The 27,500-nt window shown below is 45.3% G+C and overlaps 1 protein-coding gene and 1 pseudogene across 1 annotated transcript in view; both read left to right on the top strand.

The window, feature by feature from the left end:
• LOC115120919 (TRAF2 and NCK-interacting protein kinase-like) overlaps positions 1 to 11,968 on the top strand; it is a 57,895-nt pseudogene extending 45,927 nt beyond the window's left edge.
• Positions 11,969 to 12,316: 348 nt separating this feature from the next.
• LOC115120920 (solute carrier family 2, facilitated glucose transporter member 2-like) overlaps positions 12,317 to 27,500 on the top strand; it is a 21,600-nt gene continuing 6,416 nt past the window's right edge. The window contains exons 1-8 of the mRNA XM_065024491.1: positions 12,317 to 12,566; positions 17,214 to 17,309; positions 17,385 to 17,578; positions 17,731 to 17,855; positions 18,807 to 18,922; positions 20,339 to 20,501; positions 22,076 to 22,182; positions 24,316 to 24,396. Of these exons, the coding sequence (XP_064880563.1) occupies positions 12,552 to 12,566; positions 17,214 to 17,309; positions 17,385 to 17,578; positions 17,731 to 17,855; positions 18,807 to 18,922; positions 20,339 to 20,501; positions 22,076 to 22,182; positions 24,316 to 24,396 (897 nt within the window). The 5' untranslated portion in view covers positions 12,317 to 12,551. The remainder of the gene's footprint in view (positions 12,567 to 17,213; positions 17,310 to 17,384; positions 17,579 to 17,730; positions 17,856 to 18,806; positions 18,923 to 20,338; positions 20,502 to 22,075; positions 22,183 to 24,315; positions 24,397 to 27,500) is intronic.

Raw genomic sequence — 27,500 nt, 5'->3', positions numbered from 1 at the left:
AGCGGTCAGAGAGCAGCGACGAGGACGGAGAGACGGGGCAAGATGGGACTGTGGCCGTCATGTAAGTGTGTGTGTGTGTATACTAGGCCATCGATTTACAGTTGTGGTGAGTTATGTAGGGGATCTGACTGTGTGTGTGTGTGTGTGTGTGTGTGTGTGTGTGTGTGTGTGTGTGTGTGTTTTTGCAGGCCACAGCAGGGTGAAGCATATGAAGGTTTGACTGAAGAACCTCTGGCGGGCTCCTTCAACACAACACAGGACAGCACTCTGATCATGACAGAGGTGAGACATGCGCATGCAAACACACACGCACACACACACGGACATACAACTTAGCTTTCTTTCTTTCTCTGTCTCTCTCAGGCGGAGGAGAGGAGGAGGGCAGCAGGCCATCGTGAGAGCAACGGGTTCCATAGCAACCATCACGGCAGCGGTAACCACGGCAATCTCCCTGACCTGGTCCAGCAGAGCTCCTCCTCTTCCCCCTCAACCCTGGATGCACTGAAAGAGGTAACACACACACACACTCACACACACACTCACTCACACACACACACACACACACACACACACACACACAGTGTTGGATTTTTTTATTTTTTTATTCTACAGTTGTGCTCAATGCTTGTTTCTTTCCAGCAATTTGGATCTAAAGCCTCCTCCCCATTCGATGACCCACGGTCCTATCAGACCTCCCCTACTGAAGACGAGGAAGAGAGCTCAGCTGGTAATGTTGTGTTAATGTTATTGTAAGGTTATTCTTTGGTTGCTGTAATGTTATGTTTATGTTGTTGTACGGTTGTAATGTAGTGTAAACGTTACAAAACAAACCTGTGCTTCTATTTGTCCTATTTCACAGATGTATAAGTGTGTATTAATACATGTGTGAAATGGAAATGTGTTTTTGAATATCCCAACTCTCCCAGAGACACCCTCGGTGAGCGGGGTCAAGGCCAGGGTCAGCGGCGACCTTAGAGCAATTAGGGTTAAGTGCCTTGCTCAAGGGCACAGCAGCAGATGTTTCATCTTGTCGGCTCAGGGATTCAAACCAGCAACCTTTTGGTTAGTGGCCCAAGGCTCTACCCTCTGGGCTACCTGCCTCCACTATACTATAACGTTGTTCTGTGGTTTCAGGTCTGTTCACCAGTGAGTTGCTGCATCAGGAGCAGGCCAGACTAGCCGAGGCCAGAAAGATCAGCGTGGTCAACGTGAACCCAACCAACATACGACCTCACAGTGACACGCCTGAGATACGCAAATACAAGAAGCGCTTCAACTCTGAGATACTGTGTGCTGCTCTCTGGGGTAAGACACCCTAGATATTCTCACACACATGTGAACACACACACACATGTGAACACATACACACAGGCAAAGTCTCTCACACACATGTGAACACACACACACAGGCAAGTCTCTCACACACATGTGAGCACACACACACAGGCAAGTCTCTCACACACATGTGAGCACACACACACAGGCAAGTCTCTCACACACATGAATGCACATGCACTTATGTAACTCACTCAATTGTATTCCCACATGCACACTGACAATGAATATTCCCTCTCTGTCTCGCTCTCTCCCCTCTCTCTCTGTCCCTTTGAAACTCTCTCTTTTCTCTCCCCTCTCTCTCTCTCCCCTCTCTCTCTCTCTCTCTCTCTCTCCCACCTTCTCTCTCTGTCTCTTTGAAAGACTCTCTCTCTCTCTCTCTCTCTCTCTCTCTCTCTCTCTCTCTCTCTTTGAAACTCTCTCTCTCTCCCCTCTCTCTGTGTCTCTTTGGAAACTCTCTCTTTCCTCTCTGTCTCTTTTGATACTCTCTCTCTCCTCTCTCTCTCTCGGTCTCTCTAGGCGTGAACCTGCTGGTGGGGACAGAGAATGGTTTGATGTTGCTTGACCGTAGTGGTCAGGGGAAGGTCTATAACCTGATAACCAGGAGACGCTTCCTACAGATGGACGTCCTGGAGGGACTTAATGTCCTGGTTACTATATCAGGTATTACCGACTGACCGCAGAGGTCATAACCGCAACATGACCACAGAGGGAGAACGTTGCTCTCTTAGTTAAAGAACTGGAGGCCTGTAGAACATATCTGTTCTGATAGAGACATCTCTGTTTTCTCTCTCTCTCTCCTCCTCCTCCAGGGAAGAAGAATAAGCTGCGTGTGTACTACCTGTCCTGGCTGAGGAACAGGATACTCCACAATGACCCCGAGGTGGAGAAGAAGCAGGGCTGGGTCACTGTAGGAGAGCTGGAGGGCTGCGTACACTACAAAGTCGGTACGGAACTCTCTCTCCTCTCTCTCTCTCTCTGTGTGTGTGTGTGTGTGCATGTGTGTGTGTGTGTGTGCATGTGTGTGTGCGTGTGTGTGTGTGTGACGGGACCCACCTTTTGTGTGTGTGTTGCCGTCTCTTCTGTGTGTGTTGTTGACTCTCTCCTGTGTGTGTTGTTGACTCTCTCCTGTGTGTGTTGTTGACTCTCTCCTGTGTGTGTGTTGTTGACTCTCTCCTGTGTGTGTTTTTGACTCTCTCCTGTGTGTGTTTTTGACTCTCTCCTGTGTGTGTTGTTGACTCTCTCCTGTGTGTGTTGTTGACTCTCTCCTGTGTGTGTTGTTGACTCTCTCCTGTGTGTGTTGTTGACTCTCTCCTGTGTGTGTTGTTGACTCTCTCCTGTGTGTGTTGTTGACTCTCTCCTGTGTGTGTTGTTGACTCTCTCCTGTGTGTGTTGTTGACTCTCTCCTGTGTGTGTTGTTGACTCTCTCCTGTGTGTGTTGTTTCCAGTAAAGTACGAGAGGATCAAGTTCCTGGTGATCGCTCAGAAGAACGCAGTGGAGATCTATGCCTGGGCCCCCAAACCCTACCACAAGTTCATGGCCTTCAAGGTAGCTCTCACACCGGGTTGAGATGTGATGCTGTAGTTAGGTAGACATCCTGGAAGTACAGGGACTACCTTCAAGGTAGCTCCCACACCGGGTTGAGATGTGATGCTGTAGTTAGGTAGACATCCTGGAAGTACAGGGACTACCTTCAAGGTAGCTCCCACACCGGGTTGAGATGTGAAGCTGTAGTTAGGTAGACATCCTGGAAGTACAGGGACTACCTTCAAGGTAGCTGCCACACCGGGTTGAGATGTGAAGCTGTAGTTAGGTAGACATCCTGGAAGTACAGGGACTACCTTCAAGGTAGCTCCCACACCGGGTTGAGATGTGATGCTGTACTTAGGTAGACTTCCGGCGCCGACTGAGATGGCCGCCTCGCTTCGCGTTCCTAGGAAACTATGCAGTTTTTTGTTTTTTTTACGTGTTATTTCTTACATTAGTACCCCAGGTCATCTTAGGTTTCATTACATACAGTCGAGAAGAACTACTGAATATAAGATCAGCGCCAACTCACCATCAGTACGACCAAGAATATGTTTTCCGCGACGCGGATCCGGTGTTCTGCCTTACAAACAGGACAACGGAATGGATCGCATGCAGCGACCCAAGGAAACGACTCCGAAAAAGAGGGAAACGAGGCGGTGTTCTGGTCAGACTCCGAAAAAGGGCACATCGCGCACCACTCCCCAGCATTCTTCTTGCCAATGTCCAGTCTCTTGACAACAAGGTTGACGAAATCCGAGCAAGGGTAGCATTCCAGAGGGACATCAGAGACTGCAACGTTCTGCTTCACAGAAACATGGCTTACTGGGAAGACGCTAGCCGATGCGGTGCAGCCAACGGGTTTCTCCACGCATCGCGCGGACAGAAACAAACATCTTTCTGGTAAGAAGAGTGGCGGGGCGTATGCCTCATGACTAACGAGACATGGTGTGATGAAGGAAACATACAGGAACTCAAATCCTTCTGTTCACCTGATTTAGAATTCCTCACAATCAAATGTAGACCGCATTATCTTCCAAGAGAATTCTCCTCGATTATAATCACAGCCGTATATATCCCCCAAGCAGACACATCGATGGCTCTGAACGAACTTTATTTAACTCTTTGCAAACTGGAAACCATTTATCCGGAGGCTGCATTCATTGTAGCTGGGGATTTTAACAAAGCTAATCTGAAAACAAGACTCCTAAATTTTACCAGCATATCGATTGCGCAACCAGGGGTGGTAAAACCTTGGATCATTGTTACTCTAACTTCCGCGACGCATATAAGGCCCTGCCCCGCCCCCTTTCGGAAAAGCTGACCACGAATCCATTTTGCTGATCCCTGCCTACAGGCAGAAACTAAAACAAGAGGCTCCCACGCTGAGGTCTGTCCAACGCTGGTCAGACCAAGCTGACTCCACACTCCAAGACTGCTTCCATCACGTGGACTGGGACATGTTTCGTATTGCGTCAGATGGAAATATTGACGAATACGCTGATTCGGTGTGCGAGTTCATTAGAACGTGCGTCGAAGATGTCGTTCCCATAGCAACGATAAAAACATTCCCAAACCAGAAACCGTGGATTGATGGCAGCATTCGCGTGAAACTGAAAGCGCGAACCACTGCTTTTAATCAGGGCAAGGTGTCTGGTAATATGTCCGAATATAAACAATGCAGCTATTCCCTCCGCAAGGCTATTAAACAAGCTAGCGTCAGTACAGAGACAAAGTGGAATCTCAATTCAATGGCTCAGACACAAGAGGCATGTGGCAGGGTCTACAGTCAATCACGGACTACAAGAAGAAACCCAGCCCAGTCACGGACCAGGATGTCTTGCTCCCAGGCAGACTAAATAACTTGTTTGCCCGCTTTGAGGACAATACAGTGCCACTGACACGGCCTGCAACGAAAACATGCGGTCTCTCCTTCACTGCAGCCGAGGTGAGTAAGACATTTAAACGTGTTAACCCTCGCAAGGCTGCAGGCCCAGACGGCATCCCCAGCCGCGCCCTCAGAGCATGCGCAGACCAGCTGGCCGGTGTGTTTACGGACATATTCAATCAATCCCTATACCAGTCTGCTGTTCCCACATGCTTCAAGAGGGCCACCATTGTTCCTGTTCCCAAGAAAGCTAAGGTAACTGAGCTAAACGACTACCGCCCCTCAGCACTCACTTCCGTCATCATGAAGTGCTTTGAGAGACTAGTCAAGGACCATATCACCTCCACCCTACCTGACACCCTAGACCCACTCCAATTTGCTTACCGCCCAAATAGGTCCACAGACGATGCAATCTCAACCACACTGCACACTGCCCTAACCCACCTGGACAAGAGGAATACCTATGTGAGAATGCTGTTCATCGACTACAGCTCGGCATTCAACACCATAGTACCCTCCAAGCTCGTCATCAAGCTCGAGACCCTGGGTCTCGACCCCGCCCTGTGCAACTGGGTACTGGACTTCCTGACGGGCCGCCCCAGGTGGTGAGGGTAGGCAACAACATCTCCTCCCCGCTGATCCTCAACACGGGGCCCCACAAGGGTGCGTTCTGAGCCCTCTCCTGTACTCCCTGTTCACCCACGACTGCGTGGCCATGCACGCCTCCAACTCAATCATCAAGTTTGCGGACGACACAACAGTGGTAGGCTTGATTACCAACAACGACGAGACGGCCTACAGGGAGGAGGTGAGGGCCCTCGGAGTGTGGTGTCAGGAAAATAACCTCACACTCAACGTCAACAAAACTAAGGAGATGATTGTGGACTTCATGAAACAGCAGAGGGAACACCCCCCTATCCACATCGATGGATCAGTAGTGGAGAGGGTAGCAAGTTTTAAGTTCCTCGGCATACACATCACAGACAAACTGAATTGGTCCACTCACACTGACAGCGGTGTGAAGAAGGCGCAGCAGCGCCTCTTCAACCTCAGGAGGCTGAAGAAATTCGGCTTGTCACCAAAAGCACTCACAAACTTCTACAGATGCACAATCGAGAGCATCCTGGCGGGCTGTATCACCGCCTGGTACGGCAACTGCTCCGCCCTCAACCGTAAGGCTCTCCAGAGGGTAGTGAGGTCTGCACAACGCATCACCGGGGGCAAACTACCTGCCCTCCAGGACACCTACACCACCCGATGTTACAGGAAGGCCATAAAGATCATCAAGGACATCAACCACCCGAACCACTGCCTGTTCACCCCGCTATCATCCAGAAGGCGAGGTCAGTACAGGTGCATCAAAGCTGGGACCGAGAGACTGAAAAACAGCTTCTATCTCAAGGCCATCAGACTGTTAAACAGCCACCACTAACATTGAGTGGCTGCTGCCAACACACTGTCATTGACACTGACCCAACTCCAGCCACTTTAATAATGGGAATTGATGGGAAATGATGTAAATATATCACTAGCCACTTTAAACAATGCTACCTTATATAATGTTACTTACCCTACATTATTCATCTCATATGCATATGTATATACTGTACTCTAGATCATCGACTGCATCCTTATGTCACTAGCCACTTTAACTATGCCACTTTGTTTACTTTGTCTACATACTCATCTCATATGTATATACTGTACTCGATACCATCTACTGTATGCTGCTCTGTACCATCACTCATTCATATATCCTTATGTACATATTCTTTATCCCCTTACACTGTGTATAAGACAGTAGTTTTAGAATTGTTAGTTAGATTACTTGTTGGTTATCACTGCATTGTCGGAACTAGAAGCACAAGCATTTCGCTACACTCGCATTAACATCTGCTAACCATGTGTATGTGACAAATAAAATTTGATTTGATTTGATCCTGGAAGTACAGGGACTACCTTCAAGGTAGCTCCCACACCGGGTTGAGATGTGATGCTGTAGTTAGGTAGACATCCTGGAAGTACAGGGACTACCTTCAAGGTAGCCCCCACACCGGGTTGAGATGTGATGCTGTAGTTAGGTAGACATCCTGGAAGTACAGGGACTACCTTCAAGGTAGCTCCCACACCGGGTTGAGATGTGATGCTGTAGTTAGGTAGACATCCTGGAAGTACAGGGACTACCTTCAAGGTAGCTCCCACACCGGGTTGAGATGTGATGCTGTAGTTAGGTAGACATCCTGGAAGTACAGGGACTACCTTCAAGGTAGCTCCCACACCGGGTTGAGATGTGATGCTGTAGTTAGGTAGACATCCTGGATGTACAGGGACTACCTTCAAGGTAGCTCCCACACCGGGTTGAGATGTGATGCTGTAGTTAGGTAGACATCCTGGAAGTACAGGGACTACCTTCAAGGTAGCTGCCACACCGGGTTGAGATGTGATGCTGTAGTTAGGTAGACATCCTGGAAGTACAGGGACTACCTTCAAGGTAGCTCCCACACCGGGTTGAGATGTGATGCTGTAGTTAGGTAGACATCCTGGAAGTACAGGGACTACCTTCAAGGTAGCTCCCACACCGGGTTGAGATGTGATGCTGTAGTTAGGTAGACATCCTGGAAGTACAGGGACTACCTTCAAGGTAGCTCCCACACCGGGTTGAGATGTGATGCTGTAGTTAGGTAGACATCCTGGAAGTACAGGGACTACCTTCAAGGTAGCTCCCACACCGGGTTGAGATGTGATGCTGTAGTTAGGTAGACATCCTGGAAGTACAGGGACTACCTTCAAGGTAGCTCCCACACCGGGTTGAGATGTGATGCTGTAGTTAGGTAGACATCCTGGAAGTACAGGGACTACCTTCAAGGTAGCTCCCACACCGGGTTGAGATGTGATGCTGTAGTTAGGTAGACATCCTGGAAGTACAGGGACTACCTTCAAGGTAGCTCCCACACCGGCTTGAGAGGAAATGTTGCACCGTTGTCTGTGACAATACTATGGGGTCTGTCACGTTGTCTGATACTAGTTACTCTGGGGTCAATAGTAACACTTCTCCCTCCCCCCACCTCCCAGTCGTTCACTGACCTGCAGCACCGCCCCCAGCTGGTTGACCTGACGGTGGAGGAGGGGCAGAGGTTAAAGGTCATCTACGGCTCCAGCCTGGGCTTCCATGTCATCGACGTCGACTCTGGCAACCCTTACGACATCTACGTCCCCTCACACGTAAGTTTGTGTGTGGTGTGATATATATAGTGCAGGGAGATAGACAGTAGATAACCATTAGCTCTGTCTGTCTGTAGATTCAGACCCAGGTGACTCCCCATGCCATCGTCATTCTTCCGAAGACAGACGGGATGGAGATGTTGTTGTGTTATGAAGATGAGGGAGTCTACGTCAATACCTACGGACGCATCACTAAAGACGTCGTGCTGCAGTGGGGAGAGATGCCTACTTCTGTTGGTGAGTGTGTGTGTGTGTGTGTTTAGGTGTGGGTGTTTGTGTGAGCTCAGCTTCGTTTTAGGCCTGTGGGAACTTGTTTAGGTTCCTGTGAAGTTTAATCAGATTCAATCTCAACTCTGCTGTGTTCCATAATAGAACAGTGTAGTCTACAGTGAAACTAATAGTGTATTCTTTAACTTCCTCTCTCCTTCATCCTCTCTATCTACTCTCATCTATCTATCTATCTATCTATCTATCTATCTATCTATCTATCTATCTATCTATATATCTCTCTCTCTCTTTCTCTCTCTTTCTCTCTCTTTTTTCTCTTTTTTCTCTCTCTTTTTCTCTCTCTTTTTCTCTCTCTTTTTCTCTCTCTCTTTTTCTCTCTCTCTTTTTCTCTCTCTATCCTTGCTCCTCCAGCCTATATCCACTCTAGCCAGATCATGGGCTGGGGGGAGAAGGCCATAGAGATCAGGTCTGTGGAGACAGGACACCTGGACGGGGTCTTCATGCACAAGAGAGCCCAGAGACTCAAGTTCCTGTGTGAGAGGAATGACAAGGTAAACAACATGCGCACACACACACACACACACACAAACACACACAAAACACACACACACACACACACACAAACACACACACACAAACACACACACACACACAAACACACACACAAACACACACACACACACAAACACACACACACACACAAACACACACACACACACAAACACACACACACACACAAACACACACACAAACACACACACAAATACACACACAAACACACACACAAACACACACACAAACACACACAAACACACACACACACACACACACACACACACACAAACACACACACACATTCATATTCTCTATTGCCTGTATCAATCATGTCTTCTCATGCTGTTTGTGTTTGTGTGTCTAGGTGTTCTTTGCATCGGTGAGGTCTGGAGGCAGCAGTCAGGTCTTCTTCATGACCCTCAACCGTAGCTCCATGATGAACTGGTGAAACTAACTCCTGCCACCATCTTCCTATTGGCCTGCTCAGCTGTCGATCACGGGCCAACGCTAATTTCAGAAGCCAATTAAAACAATGGACCAAGAGAATCAAATCGCACCCTGAATCAAACAAGTGAATTAAATAATGGGATAGTCCAACACTGAATCTAACTGAGAGAGTCAAACGCTGAATGAATCGAACGCTGAGGGAATCAAATATCAAATCAGTGTGAAAGAATTGAAGTGTAAATGAATCAAGCTCTGAGAGAATCAAACTTAAAGACAGTGAAACACTGAGAGACTACAACACTGTAAAAGACATAAAGGACTATAAAGAATGAAATAATAAAAAGATAAAAAAGATAAAGACTGTTATGAAGAGGAGTCTGAATCAACGGGGGCGCTGGTTTCCCGGTTTTCCAAGATCTCGACTACCGTCTGTGGAGATGAACCGGAACTTCCGGATCCTAATCTTTCTTTCTCTCCTCCACTTCATCCTTCACTTCCCCCCTCTCTCCACCACTCCACCCCTCTTCTCTAAAATATTGGCTATGTCCCTTTAAAACAAAATCCCCGCCTCTGTCTCCCTCCTCTTCTCCTCCTGTCCCTCTGTCTCCCTCCTCTTCTCCTCCTGTCCCTCTGTCTCCCTCCTCTTCTCCTCCTGTCTCTGTCTCCCTCCTCTTCTCCTCCTGTCCCTGTCTCCCTCCTCTTCTCCTCCTGTCCCTCTGTCTCCCTCCTCTTCTCCTCCTGTCCCTCTGTCTCCCTCCTCTTCTCCTCCTGTCCCTCTGTCTCCCTCCTCTTCTCCTCCTGTCCCTCTGTCTCCCTCCTCTTCTCCTCCTGTCCCTCTGTCTCCCTCCTCTTCTCCTCCTGTCCCTCTGTCTCCCTCCTCTTCTCCTCCTGTCCCTCTGTCTCCCTCCTCTTCTCCTCCTGTCCCTCTGTCTCCCTCCTCTTCTCCTCCTGTCCCTCTGTCTCCCTCCTCTTCTCCTCCTGTTCCTCTGTCTCCCTCCTCTTCTCCTCCTGTCCCTCTGTCTCCCTCCTCTTCTCCTCCTGCCCCTCTGTCTCCCTCCTCTTCTCCTCCTGTCTCTGTCTCCCTCCTCTTCTCCTCCTGTCCCTCTGTCTCCCTCCTCTTCTCCTCCTGTCCCTCTGTCTCCCTCCTCTTCTCCTCCTGTCCCTCTGTCTCCCTCCTCTTCTCCTCCTGTCCCTGTCTCCCTCCTCTTCTCCTCCTGTCCCTCTGTCTCCCTCCTCTTCTCCTCCTGTCCCTCTGTCTCCCTCCTCTTCTCCTCCTGTCCCTCTGTCTCCCTCCTCTTCTCCTCCTGTCCCTCTGTCTCCCTCCTCTTCTCCTCCTGTCCCTCTGTCTCCCTCCTCTTCTCCTCCTGTCCCTCTGTCTCCCTCCTCTTCTCCTCCTGTCCCCCTGTCTCCCTCCTCTTCTCCTCCTGTCCCTCTGTCTCCCTCCTCTTCTCCTCCTGTCCCTGTCTCCCTCCTCTTCTCCTCCTGTCCCTCTGTCTCCCTCCTCTTCTCCTCCTGTCCCTCTGTCTCCCTCCTCTTCTCCTCCTGTCCCTCTGTCTCCCTCCTCTTCTCCTCCTGTCCCTCTGTCTCCCTCCTCTTCTCCTCCTGTCCCTGTCTCCCTCCTCTTCTCCTCCTGTCCCTCTATCCACTCTGAAGTCTTTCAATTCTCAAGGTGCTGCATCAGATAAACTGTCATGTTAAAACAAAACAAGAAAAACAACATTCTGCTGTTTACTAGAAATATGCTTTCATTCTGTCTTTAAATAACACATTGTTCAGGTTTTGTTTCTTGTTTATTTAGGTACTTTAAAATAACTTTTGAATTGTAATGTGAAGAGCTTGATAACTTGCACAGCACATTGCTAGTTTCTGCCGTTCAGTTTGTGTGTTTTATTTTATGCTGAAATGCCAGAGTAAAACCTGATTCAACTGAGAATCATTTGAGAATTGTCTGAGAATGAACCACTCTGTGTCTGTCTGTCTTATCTGTCTCTGTGTGTAAAGAATTATTGCGTAAAGCTGTCTCCCACCTGATTGGTCTGGTCTGATTGTGACTCCTTCCTGTTTGTACGGTGCCTAGCATGATGAAGCAAACTGATTTATCTACCGTTGTTTTGTTCACTGTTTTCTGTTGGTTTACCATTTTATATGAACTATTTGATAGCATCTTATGTCCTTAGATTGAACATGATCATTTTATCTTAAACAAAACTTAATTTATAAAAAATGTTTGACATTTTATCAAACACATTTGCATTTCTGAAAACAAAGATGAGAACATCTGAAGCTGTTGTCCTTAATGCTTTTTAAGCCATGCTGTAGAACTCCATTACCCAGAATGCAACAGTTATGTGAGGTGTGTGTGTGTGGGTCATGTATGTATATTTAGTGACTGCAAACACATTCATCAAAGAAATATTACATTCACCGAGACCCACTCCCTCAAATTACAAACAAGTGCAGGGGACACCCTTCTGTCTGGGAAATTAAACTTCCAGACTGCTCCTTTAAATGTCATGCTTAAGTTACTGTTATGGAGACAGGTTGCTTTTTAGAATGTTAGCAATAAAGAGTTGTGCTGATTGAACGTGTGTGTGTGTGTGTGTGACACACCTCTATCTGGTGAACAGGCTGCTGATCACTACTTTTGGACTCTTGTCTTTAAAAGAAAAACTCTAGACCTCTTTGTTTCTGAATGACAAACTCACCACTAATGTTTTGGTTTCTATGTTTTGTAAAACAGTCAAATAAATGATACTAGAACATTATTTTATTTTTTTAACGTATTTCTGTTTATATTCTGTGGTGTGTGTGTGTGTGTGTAGGGGTTGCAGTGTAAGTTATCAGCTGAGGCCACCGACCCTCAGACTTTGTCCCTGTTGAAGGTATATCATTAACCCTACCTAATACTGTCCCTCCCTGTGTGTGTGTGTGTGTGAGTGAGTGAGTGTCAGACCTTCCCCCTCATTTAGAGCCAATGTGCTGAGCTCAGGATGACCAGGGTCTGTGTGAACAGTGGATACCAGCCCAGACACTGTGTGTGTGTTCACTAATCACTATCACAGAGTTGAACCACCAAGAAAACGGTGACAAACACATCCTAAGACAGGAGGTGAAGTGTGTTAGGCACCATGTGTGATGGTAATGATGACATGAATGATAAACAGCCACCAGTAAGGTGTACAGATAGAGAGGTGCTCTGCTCCGGTGTGTCTTTCTGTCCAGTGCTGTGTGTATGTCGAGATGAGTGCGTGGACACAGCGTGATCCCAGCGATTGATGATTACCCTGGAAGTGTGTGTGTGTGATCAGTTCATGTTGTTGGAGCTGGTGTCGAGACTCTGAACCCGTCATGGAGTCGGGAAAGGTAAGATCTTTGTACACTTTTACACACTCGAGCTGTCACACACACACACACTCGTTTTGAGGTATCTAATCCATTTACTAAACAGATGTTGAAAGCCAAGTTTCTGGTTTTATAATGTAGTAAAAGCTCCTGCTGTTCAAACCTGACTGACACTCTGTAGCTACACACAAGGACAGGAGTGTGTGTGAGAGTGTGTGTATATTTTATTTAACTAGGCATTAAGAACACATTCTTATTTACAATGACAGCCTACCAGGGAACAGTGGATTAATTGCCTTGTTCAGGGGCAGAACGACAGATTTTTACCTCGTCAGCTCGGGGATTTGATCCAGCAACCTTTCTGGTTACTGGCCCACCGCTCTAACTACTAGGCTCCCTGCCGCCCCTGAATGTGTGCATCGTGTACGTGTGCATCGTGTGTCGTGATTGAACCGAGGGAGAGTACCATTTCATTTGACAGTTCATTTGTTGATGGCATGAGGGAGTTGGTTCGATCAGTTTGTTTTTTTAGTTCTGAGAGAAACCCATCTGGAAACAGGAACAGCAGCACGCAGTCTGTGTTTTATTCCATCATTGACACACCTGTATCACTTTGTTAGGGGGAAGAGCAGCTTTAATATTACAGACAGATTGTAGCTTCCATCATTGTAATTGACTGCATCATCTCCAACCCCCATATATATATATTGTTTAGTAAATATATATTATTTTAAATATATATCTTATTTAATATATTTCCCTTTATTATTTTCCCCTAATTGGATTAAACTAATGGACAACAATACTTGGGCTTCTACTTCCAGTTTATACGGCCATTTGGTTTGTTTTCAGTCCCATCCTTCAGCTCTCCTCAACCCCTCCCATCTATCTCTGAAGACCATCCAGTTTTGACTTCAAGCCGTTGTAGATGTTCCACTGTGTGATGTTTCACAAAAGTTCTGAACCTTTCTATTCTCGTAGTTTCTACAGATTGTAAATGAAAGATAAACACCTTTGCTAAGAGTTTTATTACATTATTGACTGATTGACCAGGACTTATCAAATCACCCAGCAGTGCTATTTGCAGAGTTAGCTCCAATTAAATGTTTCAATTGTTTAGCCATTCCTGAACCTTTGACCAAAAACAAGTGAGCTAATGATTCTGTCTCTTCGCAGCAAATGGAAACACTCAGTTCGTAGACCATGTGCCATGGAATCGGTACATCCAACTATTTTGCAACCTGTATCAAATCAAATCAAATATATTTATATAGCCCTTCGTACATCAGCTGATGTCTCAAAGTGCTGTACAGAAACCCAGCCTAAAACCCCAAACAGCAAGCAATGCAGGTGTAGAAGCACGGTGGCTAGGAAAAACTCCCTAGAAAGGCCAAAACCTAGGAAGAAACCTAGAGAGGAACCAGGCTATGTGGGATGGCCAGTCCTCTTCTAGCTGTGCCGGGTGGAGATTGTAACAGAACATGGCCAAGATGTTCAAACGTTCATAAATGACCAGCATGGTCAAATAATAATAATCACAGGCAGAACAGTTGAAACTGGACCAGCAGCACGGCCAGGTAGACTGGGGACAGCAAGGAGTCATCATGTCAGGTAGTCCAGAGGCATGGCCCTGGGGCTCAGGTCCTCCGAGAGAGAGAAAGAAAGAGAGAATTAGAGAGAGTATACTTAAATTCACACAGGACACTGGATAGGACAGGAGAAGTACTCCAAATATAACAAACTGACCCTAGCCCCCCGACACATAAACTACTGCAGCATAAATACTGGAGGCTGAGACAGGAGGGGTCAGGAGACACTGTGGCCCCATCCGATGACACCCCCGGACAGGGCCAAACGGGAAGGATATATCCCCACCCACTTTGCCAATGCACAGCCTCCACACCACTAGAGGGATATCTTCAACCACCAACTTCCCATCCTGAGACAAGACAGAGTATAGCCCACAAAGACCTCCGCCACGGCACAACCCAAGGGGGGGCGCCAACCCAGACAGGAAGATCACATCAGTGACTCAACCCACTCAAGTGACGCACCCCTCCTAGGGACTGTATGAAAGAGCCCTAGTAAAGCCAGTGACTCAGCCCCTATAATAGGGTTAGAGGCAGAGAATCCCAGTGGAAAGAGGGGAACCGGCCAGGCAGAGACAGCAAGGGCGGTTCGTTGCTCCAGAGCCTTTCCGTTTACCTTCACACTCCTGGGCCAGACTACACTCAATCATATGACCCACTGAAGAGATGAATCTTCAGTAAAGACTTAAAGGTTGAGACCGAGTTTGTGTCTCTCACATGGGTAGGCAGACCATTCCATAAAAATTGAGCTCTATAGGAGAAAGCCCTGCCTCCAGCTGTTTGCTTAGAAATTCTAGGGACAATTAGGAGGCCTGCGTCTTGTGACCGTAGCGTAGGTGTAGGTATGTACGGCAGGATCAAATCAGGGAGATAGGTAGGAGCAAGCCCATGTAATGCTTTGTAGGTTAGCAGTAAAACCTTGAAATCAGCCCTTGCCTTGACAGGAAGCCAGTGCAGGGAGGCTAGCACTGGAGTAATATGATCCAATTTTTGGGTTCTAGTCAGGATTCTAGCAGCCGTATTTAGCACTAACTGAAGTTCATTTAGTGCTTTATCCGGGTAGCCGGAAAGTAGAGCATTGCAGTAGTCTAACCTAGAAGTGACAAAAGCATGGATTCATTTTTCTGCATCATTTTTGGACAGAACGTTTCTGATTTTTGCAATGTTACGTAGATGGAAAAAAGCTGTCCTTGAAACAGTCTTGATATGTTCTTCAAAAGAGAGATCAGGGTCCAGAGTAACGCCAAGGTCCTTCACAGTTGTATTTGAGACGACTGTACAACCATTAAGATTAATTGTCAGATTCAACCGAAGATCTCTTTGTTTCTTGGGACCTAGAACAAGCATCTCTGTTTTGTCCGAGTTTAAAAGTAGAAAGTTTGCAGCCATCCACTTCCTTATGTCTGAAACACATGCTTCTAGCGAGGGCAATTTTGGGGCTTCACCATGTTTCATTGAAATGTACAGCTGTGTGTCATCCGCATAGCAGTGAAAGTTAACATTATGTTTTCGAATGACATCCCCAAGAGGTAAAATACATAGTGAAAACAATAGTTGTCCTAAAACGGAACCTTGAGGAACACCAAAATTTACAGTTGATTTGTCAGAGGACAAACCATTCACAGAGACAAACTGATATCTTTCCGACAGATAAGATCTAAACCAGGCCAGCACTTGTCCGTGTAGACCAATTTGGGTTTCCAATCTCTCCAAAAGAATGTGGTGATCGATGGTATCAAAAGCAGCACTAAGGTCTAGGAGCACGAGGACAGATGCAGAGCCTCGGTCTGATGCCATTAAAAAGTAATTTACCACCTTTAACAAGTGCAGTCTCAGTGCTATGATGGGGTCTAAAACCAGACTGAAGCATTTTGTATACATTGTTTGTCTTCAGGAAGGCAGTGAGTTGCTGCGCAACAGCCTTTTCTAAAGTTTTTGAGAGGAATGGAAGATTCGATATAGGCCAATAGTTTTTTATATTTTCTGGTTCAAGGTTTGGCTTTTTCAAGAGAGGCTTTATTACTGCCACTTTTAGTGAGTTTGGTACACATCCGGTGGATAGAGAGCCGTTTATTATGTTCAACATAGGAGGGCCAAGCACAGGAAGCAGCTCTTTCAGTAGTTTAGTTGGAATAGGGTCCAGTATGCAGCTTGAAGGTTTAGAGGCCATGATTATTTTTCATCATTGTGTCAAGAGATATAGTACTAAACACTTCAGTGTCTCTCTTGATCCTAGGTCCTGGGAGAGTTGTGCAGACTCAGGACAACTGAGCTTTGAAGGAATACGCAGATTTAAAGAAGAGTCCATCATTTGCTTTCTAATAATCATAATCTTTTCCTCAAAGAAGTTCATGAATTTATTACTGCTGAAGTGAAAGCCATCCTCTCTTGGGGAATGCTGCTTTTTAGTTAACTTTGCGACAGTATCAAAAAGGAATTTCGGATTGTTCTTATTTTCCTCAATTAAGTTGGAAAAATAGGATGATCGAGCAGCAGTAAGGGCTCTTCGATACTGCACGGTACTGTCTTTCCAAGCTAGTCGGAAGACTTCCAGTTTGGTGTGGCGCCATTTCCGTTCCAATTTTCTGGAAGCTTGCTTCAGAGCTCGGGTATTTTCTGTATACCAGGGTGCTAGTTTCTTATGAGAAATGTATGGCGTTTTGGTCAACGTTTTGGTCCTCAAATAAAACTGCTATATTTTTGTATTTATTATTCTTGTTGCCAATTTTGGTCTTTAATGCAGGGCCAACAAACAAGTTCCCTACCTTTCCACTTGCCACCTCCATTTTTGTGGTAATGTTGTAATCAGTCAGTATGTTGTAATTTTGGACAGAGCAGAAATGTCCATATATTTGTATTAACAGCATGTGTCACACACCTAATTCAACAAGTCAAGTAAATATCAAGCCCTTGATTAGTTGAATCAGGAAACAGTAACACTGAGTAATGTGAAGATGTTTTGTTGCTCTGTTATAAGCAGTATTTTATAGCAGGTGGGACTGCATGGTGCATTGAACTGGTTCCCTGCCCACTAGGTCAGCTCATTACAGGCAACTTTTCACATCTGTGTGTCCTACAGCAGCTGACAGGCACTCTAATCCTAGCAGTGTTTTCAGCAGTCTTGGGTTCTCTACAGTTCGGATACAGCCTGGGAGTCATCAATGCGCCACAGAAGGTACACGCACACACTGTTTATTTTAGTCATGAGTAAACAGCAAGTACTATTACAAACCTTTACTTTGTTTCCTAGGTGATAGAGCAGCATTATGGGCGGTCCCTGGGGGTGCTCCCTGAGGAGCCTCTCCTCCTATCAGAGAACAGTACAGAGAAGCAGGAAGTGCATCCCTCTGTGGTCATGTATTGGTCTCTGTCTGTGTCGATCTTCTCCATTGGGGGAATGGTGTCGTCCTTCCTGGTGGGCTTCATTGGAGACCTGAGAGGAAGGTGTGTGTGAGCATCCGAACCTCCCTCTTCCTCTATCTGTCTCAAGACGAAACTGAATGCGCTTGTGTGACTGACTGGGTTTGAACGCGGGTCGTCTGTATGCCACAAGACTGTGTTAGCCCACTGAGCTAATGCCTATGCTGTCTGTGCAGGGTGAAGGGCATGTTGATGGTGAATGTGTTAGCAGTAATAGCAGGTCTACTGATGGTGACGGCTAAGATGTGGAAACCTCACGTCATGGTCATCGCTGGACGATGTGTCATGGGATTCTACTGTGGTGAGTTATCAATACATTGAGTCACACACTACAGCACATCAGGAAGGAAGTGTTCGGCCCGGCTCTGTCCACTATGCACATCCGTATCACTACAAGTGTGAACAACGCTTGTACTGACTCTCTAGTCTCACCCCCTTCTCCCCTCTCTCTCTCTTTCTCAATTCAATTTCAATCCAGGGGCTTTATTGGCAGGGGAAACATATGATTACATTGCCTAAGCAAGTGAAGTGGATAATGCACAAACGTGAAATAAACAATACAACTTAACAGGCAACATTACACTCACAAATCTTGCTGCTGTGATTGCACACATTTGGCAGGAGGTTAGGAAGTGCAGCTCAGCTTCCACCTCATTTTGTGGGCAGTGTGCACATAGCCTGTCCTCTCTTGAGAGCCAGGTCTGCCTACAGCGACCTTTCTCAATAGCAAGGCTATGCTCACTGAGTCTGTACTGTACATAGTCATGGCTTTCCTTAAGTTTGGGTCAGTCACGGTGGTCAGGTATTCTGTCACTGTGTACTCTCTGTTTAGGGCCAAATAACATTCTAGTTGCTCAGTTTTTTTGTTAATTCTTTCCAATGTGTCAAGTAATTATCTTTTTGTTTTCTCATGATTTGGTTGGGTCTAATTGTGTTGCTGTCCTGGGACTCTGTGGGGTCTGTTTGTGTTTGTGAACAGAGCCCCAGGACCAGTTTGCTTAGGGGATTCTTCTCTAGGTTCCTCTCTCTATAGGTGATGGCTTTGTTTTGTAAGGTTTGGGAATCACTTCCTTTTCGGTGGTTGTAGAATTGAATGGCTCTTTCCTGGATTTTGATAATCAGCTGGTATCGGCCTAATTCTGCCCTGCATGCAATCTTTGGTATTTTACGTTTGTCCCCGTCTCTCCCTTTTCTCTCCCCTTCTCTCTCTCTCTATCTCCCCCTTCTCTCTCACCTTCTCTCTCTCTCTCAGGTCTGTCCTCAGGGCTAGTTCCTATGTATATAGGGGAGATCGCTCCCATGGCCTACAGAGGAGCTCTGGGAACCTTACATCAACTGGCTACTGTTACTGGTATACTACTGAGTCAGGTAAAACCACACACACATGTGCAAGCATACACACGCACACGCGTACACACACACACACACACACACACACACACACACACACACACACACATTTATGTACCTGTCCTCTAATCTCTATTCCCTGTCACTGTCTGTCCTCTAATCTCTATTCCCTGTCACTGTCTGTCCTCTACTCTCTATTCCCTGTCACTGTCTGTCCTCTAATCTCTATTCCCTGTCTCTTTCTGTTCTCTAATCTCTATTCCCTGTCACTGTCTGTCCTCTAATCTCTATTCCCTGTCTCTTTCTGTTCTCTAATCTCTATTCCCTGTCACTGTCTGTCCTCTAATCTCTATTCCCTGTCTCTTTCTGTCCTCTAATCTCTATTCCCTGTCTCTTTCTGTTCTCTAATCTCTATTCCCTGTCTCTTTATGTCCTCTAATCTCTATTCCCTGTCTCTTTCTGTCCTCTAATCTCTATTCCCTGTCTCTTTCTGTCCTCTAATCTCTATCCCTGCGTTCCTGTCTGTGTCCATCCCTAATCTCTGTCCCTCTGTCTCTCTCTGTGTTTGTCCCTAATCTCTGTCCACCTGTCTCTCTGTGTCCGTCCCCTAATCTCTGTCCCCCTGTCTCTCTCTGTGTTCGTCCCTAATCTCTGTCCCCCTGTCTCTCTCTATGTCTGTCTGAATCTCTGTCCCCGTCTCTCTCTGTGTTCGTCCCTAATCTCTGTCCCCCTGTCTCTCTCTATGTCTGTCCGAATCTCTGTCCTCTTGTCTCTCTGTGTCTGTCCCTAATCTCTGTCCCTTTGTCTCTCTGTGTCTGTCCCTAATCTCTGTCCCCCTGTCTCTCTCTGTGTCCGTCCCTAATCTCTGTCCCCGTCTCTCTCTGTGTTCGTCCCTAATCTCTGTCCCCCTGTCTTTCTCTATGTCTGTCCCTAATCTCTGTCCCCCTGTCTCTCTCTATGTCTGTCCAAATCTCTGTCCCCTTGTCTCTCTGTGTCTGTCCCTAATCTCTGTCCCCTTGTCTCTCTCTATGTCTGTCCCTAATCTCTGTCCCCTTGTCTCTCTGTGTCTGTCCCTAATCTCTGTCCCCTTGTCTCTCTCTATGTCTGTCCCTAATCTCTTTCCCCCTGTCTCTCTCTATGTCTGTTCCTAATCTCTGTCCCCTTCTCTCTCTGTGTTTGTCCCTAATCTCTGTCCCCCTGTCTCTCTCTGTGTTTGTCCCTAATCTCTGTCCCCCTGTCTCTCTCTCTATGTCTGTTCCTAATCTCTGTCCCCTTCTCTCTCTGTGTTTGTCCCTAATCTCTGTCCCCCTGTCTCTCTCTGCGTTTGTCCCTAATCTCTGTCCACCTGTATCTCTCTGTGTTTGTCCCTAATCTCTGTCCCCCTGTCTCTCTCTCTCTATGTCTGTCCCTTATCTCTGTCCCCTTGTCCCCCAGGTGCTAGGTCTAGAGTTCCTCCTGGGTAATGACTACTACTGGCCGCTGCTGCTGGGTCTGTCTGGAGCTCCTGCTGTGTTACAGTCTCTACTGCTGCCACTGTGTCCTGAAAGTCCCAGATACCTCTACATCAAGAGAGGCATGGTGGAGGAGGCCAAGAAGAGTATGTACTGTAGAAATCTCAGCTCTCTCTTAGAAAATACAGTCAAAAGTTTGGACACATCTACTCATTCAAGGGTTCTTCTTTATTTGTTCTATTTTCTACATTGTAGAATAATAGTGAAGACATCAAAACTATGAAATAACACACATGGAATCATGTAGTATCAAAAACGTGTTAAACAAATCAAAACATATATTTTATATTTGAGATTCTTCAAAGTAGCCACCCTTTGCCTTCATGACAGCTTTCCACACTCTTGGCATTCTCTCAACCAGCTTCATGAGGTAGTCACCTGGAATGCATTTCAATGAACAAGTGTGCCTTGTTAATTTGTGGAATTTCTTTCCTTCTTAATGCGTTTGAGCCAATCAGTTGTGTTGTGACAAGGTAGGGGTGGTATACAGAAGATAGCCATATTTGGTAAAATAATAAGTCCATCTTTTGGCAAGGACAGTTCAAATAAGCAAAGAGAAACAACAGTCCATCATAACTTTAAAACATGGAGGTCAGTCAATATGGAACATTTCTTCAAGTGCAGTAGCAAATACCATCAAGCGCTATGATGAAACTGGCTCTCATGAGGACCGCCACAGGAATGGAAGACCCAGAGTTACCTCTGCTGCAGAGGATAAGTTCATTAGAGTTGCCAGCCTCAGAAATTTCAGCCCAAATAAATGCTTCACAGAGTTAAGGTAACTGACACATCTCAACATCAGCTGTTGAAAGGAGACCGTGAATCAGGCCTTCATGGTCAAATTGCTGTAAAGAAACTCCTACTAAAGGACACCAATAATAAGAAGAGACATCCTTGGGCCAAGAAACACGAGCAATGGACATTAGACCGGTGGAAATCTGTCCTTTGCTCTGATGAGTTCAAATTTGCGATTTTAGTTTCCAACTGCCGTGTCTTTGTGAGACGCAGAGTAGGTGAACGGACAATCCCTGCATGTTTAGTTCCCACCGTAAAGCATGGAGGAGGAGGTGTGATCGTATGGGGGTGCTTTGCTGGTGACACTGTCTGTGATTTATTTAAAATTCAAGGACACTTAACCAGCATGGTTACCATAGCATTCTACAGTGATACGCCATCCCAGCTGGTTTGTGCTTAGTGGGACTATCATTTGTTTTTCAACAGGACAATGACCCAACACACCTCCTGGCTGTGTAAGGGCTATTTAACCAAGAAGGAGAGGGATGGAGTGCTGCATCAGATGACCTGGCCTCCACAATCACCCGACCTCAACCCAATTGAGATGGTTTGGGATGAGTTGGACCGCAGAGTGAAGAAAAAGCAGTGCTCAGCATATGTGGGAACTCCTGTTGGAAAAGACTGTTGGAAAAGCATTCCAGATGAAGCTGGTTGAGAGAATGCCAAGAGTGTGCAAAGCTGTCATCAAGGCAAAGGGTGGCTATTTAGATTTGTTTAAAACTTTTGTGGTTACTACATGTGATTTCATAGTTTTGATGTCTTCACTATTATTCTACAATGTAGAAAATAGTATAAATAAATAAAAACCCTTGAATGAGTAGGTGTGTCCAAAATACACACTTGATGTGTGTGTGTGCGTTTTTAGGTCTGCATCGTCTGAAGGGAGAGTATGACCCATCAGCTGACCTGGAGGAGATGAGGAGGGAGAAGGAGGAGGTGGAGAAGGAGGCACAAGTCTCTATCGCTGTCCTGGTACGTTCAATATCGAATCTACTGAACATCTGGTCTGTTGCTGTCTAAATCATGTCGGTCTGGTCCTGTATTCATAATGTGATAAGTGTCTGTAGTCCTGTATTAATAATGTGATATGTGTCTGTAGTCCTGTATTCATAATGTGACATGTCTTTAGTCCTGTATTAATAACTAGATATGTGTCTGTAGTCCTGTATTAATAACTAGATATGTGTCTGTAGTCCTGTATTTATAATGTGATATGTGTCTGTAGTCCAATATTAAACATTTGATATGTGTCTGTAGTCCAGTATTAATAATGTGATATGTCTGTAGTCCTGTATTAATAATATGATATATGTCTGTAGTCCGGTATTACTCATGTGCTGTGTCTGTAGTCCTGTATTAACAACGTAATATGTGTCTGTAGTCTAATATTAAACATTTGATATGTGTCTGTAGTCCTGTATTTATAATGTGATGTGTCTGTAGTCCTGTATTAATAATGTGATATTTGCCTGTAGTCCAATATTAAACAGTTGATATGTGTCTCTAGTCCTGTATTCATAATGTGATGTGTGATTGTAGTCCTGTAATAAACATGTGATATGTGTCTGTACGCCTGCATTGGTAATGTGATATGTGTCTCTAGTCCAATATTAGTCATGTGATATGTGTCTGTAGTCCTGTATTAATAATGTGATATGTGTCTGTAGTCCTGTAATAACAATGTGATTTGTGTCTGTAGTCCAAAATTAATAATGTGATATGTGTCTGTAGTCCTGTAATAACAATGTGATATGTGTCTGTAGTCCTGTATTAATAATATGATATATGTCTGTAGTCCGGTATTAATCATGTGATGTGTCTGTAGTCCTGTAGTTATCATGTGATATGTTTCTGGCATCCAATATTAACAATGTGATGTGTCTGTAGTCCTGTATTAAAAATGCGATATGTGTCTGTAGTCCTGTATTAATAGTGTGATATGTGTCTGTAGTCCAATATTAATCATGTGATATGTGTCTGTAGTCCTGTATTAACAATGTGATATGTGTCTGTAGTCCAGTATTAATAATGTGATATGTGTCTGTAGTCCTCTATTAATCATGTGATATGTGTCTGTAGTCCTCTATTAATCACGTGATATGTGTCTGTAGTCCTCTATTAATCACGTGATATGTGTCTGTAGTCCAATATTAAACATTTGATATGTGTCTGTAGTCCTGTATTTATAATGTGATATGTGTCTGTACGCCTGCTTTGGTAATGTGATATGTGTCTGTAGTCCTCTATTAATCACGTGATATGTGTCTGTAGTCCTCTATTAATCACGTGATATGTGTCTGTAGTCCAATATTAAACATTTGATATGTGTCTGTAGTCCTGTATTTATAATGTGATATGTGTCTGTACGCCTGCTTTGGTAATGTGATATGTGTCTGTAGTCCAATGTTAATCATGTGATATGTGTCTGTAGTCCAATGTTAAACATGTGATATGTGTCTGTAGTCCAATGTTAATCATGTGATATGTGTCTGTAGTCCAATGTTAATCATGTGATATGTGTCTGTAGTCCAATGTTAATCATGTGATATGTGTCTGTAGTCCTGTATTAACAATGTGATATGTGTCTGTAGTCCTCTATTAATCACGTGATATGTGTCTGTAGTCCAATATTAAACATTTGATATGTGTCTGTAGTCCTGTATTTATAATGTGATATGTGTCTGTACGCCTGCTTTGGTAATGTGATATGTGTCTGTAGTCCAATGTTAACAATGTGATATGTTTCTGTAGTCCTGTATTAATAATATGATATGTTTCTGTAATCCTGTATTAATAATATGATATGTGTCTGTAGTCCAATATTAACAACATGATATGTGTCTGTAGTCCTGTATTAATAATATGATATATGTCTGTAGTCCTGTATTAATAATGTGATATTTGTCTGTAGTCCTGTATTAACAATGTGATATGTGTCTGTAGTTCTCTATTAATCACGTGATTTGTGTCTGTAGTCCAATATTAGTAATGTGATATGTGTCTGTAGTACTCTATTAATCATGTGATGTGTGTCTGTAGTCCAATATGAAAAATGTGATATGTGTCTGTAGTCCTGTATTAATGCTGTAATATGTCGTTTTTTAGGTGCGATCATCTCTCTACAGGCAGCAGCTGTTTGTAGCCCTGATGATGCATTTCTCACAACAACTTTCTGGAATTAACGCTGTGAGTTACTGAGAAAGCGGGGGAGAGAGGGAACAACTGTCTGGAATCAACGCTGTGAGTTAGAGATAGAGGGAACAACTGTTTGGAATCAACGCTGTGAGTTAGAGATAGAGGGAACAACTGTTTGGAATCAACGCTGTGAGTTACTGAGAGAGAGAGGGAACAACTGTCTGGAATCAATGCAGTGAGTTGGTGAGGAACAGGGAACAACTGTCTGGAATCAACACAGTGAGTAACTGAGAAACAGGGAACAACTGTCTGGAATCAGTGCTGTGAGTTACTGAGAAAGAGGGAACAACTGTCTGGAATCAATGCTGTGAGTTACTGAGAAAGAGGGAACAACTGTCTGGAATCAACGCTGTGAGTTACTGAGAAAGAGGGAACAACTGTCTGTAATCAATGCTGTGACTTACTGAGAGAGAGGGAACAACTGTCTGGAATCAGTGCTGTGAGTTACTGAGAAAGAGGGAACAACTGTCTGGAATCAACGCTGTGAGTTACTGAGAGAGAGGGAACAACTGTCTGGAATCAATGCTGTGACTTACTGAGAAGAGGGAACAACTGTCTGGAATCAACGCTGTGAGTTACTGAGAGAGAGGAACAACTGTCTGGAATCAACGCTGTGAGGTACTGAGAGAGGGAACAACTGTCTGGAATCAATGCTGTGAGTTACTGAAAAAGAGGAACAACTGTCTGTAATCAACACTGTGAGTTACTGCGAAAGAGGGAACAACTGTCTGGAATCAACACTGTGAGTTACTGAGAAAGAGGAACAACTGTCTGGAATCAACGCTGTGAGTTACTGAGAGAGAGGGAACAACTGTCTGGAATCAATGCTGTGAGTTACTGAGAGAGAGGGAACAACTGTCTGGAATCAACGCTGTGAGTTACTGAGAAAGAGGGAACAACTGTCTGGAATCAACGCTGTGAGTTACTGAGAGAGAGAGGGAACAACTGTCTGGAATCAATGCTGTGAGTTACTGAGAGAGAGGGAACAACTGTCTGGAATCAATGCTGTGAGTTACTGAGAAAGAGGGAACAACTGTCTGTAATCAACACTGTGAGTTACTGCGAAAGAGGGAACAACTGTCTGGAATCAACGCTGTGAGTTACTGAGAAAGAGGGAACAACTGTCTGGAATCAACGCTGTGAGTTACTGAGAGAGAGAGGGAACAACTGTCTGGAATCAATGCTGTGAGTTACTGAGAACAGAGGAACAACTGTCTGGAATCAGTGCTGTGACTTACTGAGAAAGAGGGAACAACTGTCTGGAATCAACGCTGTGAGTTACTGAGAGAGAGGGAACAACTGTCTGGAATAGTTACTGAGAAAGGGAACAACTGTCTGGAATCAGTGCTGTGTTACTGACAACTGTCTGGTACTGACTGAGAGAGAGGGAACAACTGTCTGTAATCAACAACTGAGAGGGAACAACTGTCTGTAATCAATGCTGTGTTACTTACTGAGAGAGAGGGAACAACTGTCTGGAATCAATGCTGTGAGTTACTGAAAAAGAGGGAACAACTGTCTGAACAACTGTCTAATCAACACTGTGAGTTACTGAGAAAGAGGGAACAACTGTCTAGAATCAACGCTGTGAGGTACTGAGAGGGAACAACTGTCTGTAATCAATGATGTTGAGAGAGTGAAGAACTGTCTGGAATACTGAGTTACTGAGAGGGAACAACTGTCTGGAATCACCGCTGTGAGTTACTGAGAAGAGGAACAACTGTCTGGAATCAACGCTGTGAGTTACTGAGAGAGAGGGAACAACTGTCTGGAATCAACTCTGTGAGGTTACTGAGACTGTCTGGAACAACTGTCTGTAATCAATGCTGTGAGTTACTGAGAAAGAGGGAACAACTGTCTGGAATCAACGCTGTGAGTTACTGAGAAAGAGGGAACAACTGTCTGGAATCAATGCTGTGAGTTACTGAGAGAGAGGGAACAACTGTCTGGAATCAATGCTGTGAGTTACTGAGAGAGAGGGAACAACTGTCTGGAATCAACGCTGTGAGTTACTGAGAGAGAGGGAACAACTGTCTGGAATCAATGCTGTGAGTTACTGAGAGAGGGAACAACTGTCTGGAATCAGTGCTGTGAGTTACTGAGAGAGAGGGAACAACTGTCTGGAATCAACGCTGTGAGTTACTGAGAGAGAGGGAACAACTGTCTGGAATCAATGCTGTGAGTTACTGAGAAAGAGGGAACAACTGTCTGGAATCAACGCTGTGAGTTACTGAGAGAGAGGGAACAACTGTCTGGAATCAATGCTGTGAGTTACTGAGAGAGAGGGAACAACTGTCTGGAATCAACACTGTGAGTTACTGAGAAGAGGGAACAACTGTCTGGAATCAACGCTGTGAGTTACTGAGAAAGGAACAACTGGAACAACTGTCTGGAATCAATGCTGTGAGTTACTGAGAAGAGAGAGGAACAACTGTCTGGAATCAGTGCTGTGAGTTACTGAGAAGAGGGAACAACTGTCTGGAGTTACAGGGAACAACTGTCTGAGTTACTGAGTTACTGAGAGAGGGAACAACTGGAACAACTGTCTGGAATCAATCAATGCTGTGAGTTACTGAGAGAGAGGGAACAACTGTCTGGAATCAATGCTGTGAGTTACTGAGAGAGAGAACAAGGAACAACTGTCTGGAATCAATGCTGTGAGTTACTGAGAGAGGGTCTGGAATCAATGAACAACTGTCTGGAATCAATGCTGAGTTACTGAGAGAGAGAGGGAACAACTGTCTGGAATCAACACTGTGAGTTACTGAGAAGAGGGAACAACTGTCTGGAATCAATGCTGTGAGTTACTGAGAGAGAGGGAACAACTGTCTGGAATCAATGCTGTGAGTTACTGAGAGAGAGGAACAACTGTCTGGAATCAAGTGCTGTGAGTTACTGAGAGAGAGGGAACAACTGTCTGGAATCAAGCTGTGAGTTACTGAGAGAGAGGGAACAACTGTCTGGAATCAATGCTGTGAGTTACTGAGAGAGAGGGAACAACTGTCTGGAATCAATGCTGTGAGTTACTGAGAGAGAGGGAACAACTGTCTGGAATCAATGCTGTGAGTTACTGAGAGAGAGGGAACAACTGTCTG

The sequence above is a fragment of the Oncorhynchus nerka genome, linkage group LG2, assembly GCF_034236695.1.
Source record: "Oncorhynchus nerka isolate Pitt River linkage group LG2, Oner_Uvic_2.0, whole genome shotgun sequence".
Classification (NCBI taxonomy): Eukaryota; Metazoa; Chordata; class Actinopteri; order Salmoniformes; family Salmonidae; genus Oncorhynchus; species Oncorhynchus nerka.
This window is presented reverse-complemented; position numbering and strand designations above follow the sequence as displayed.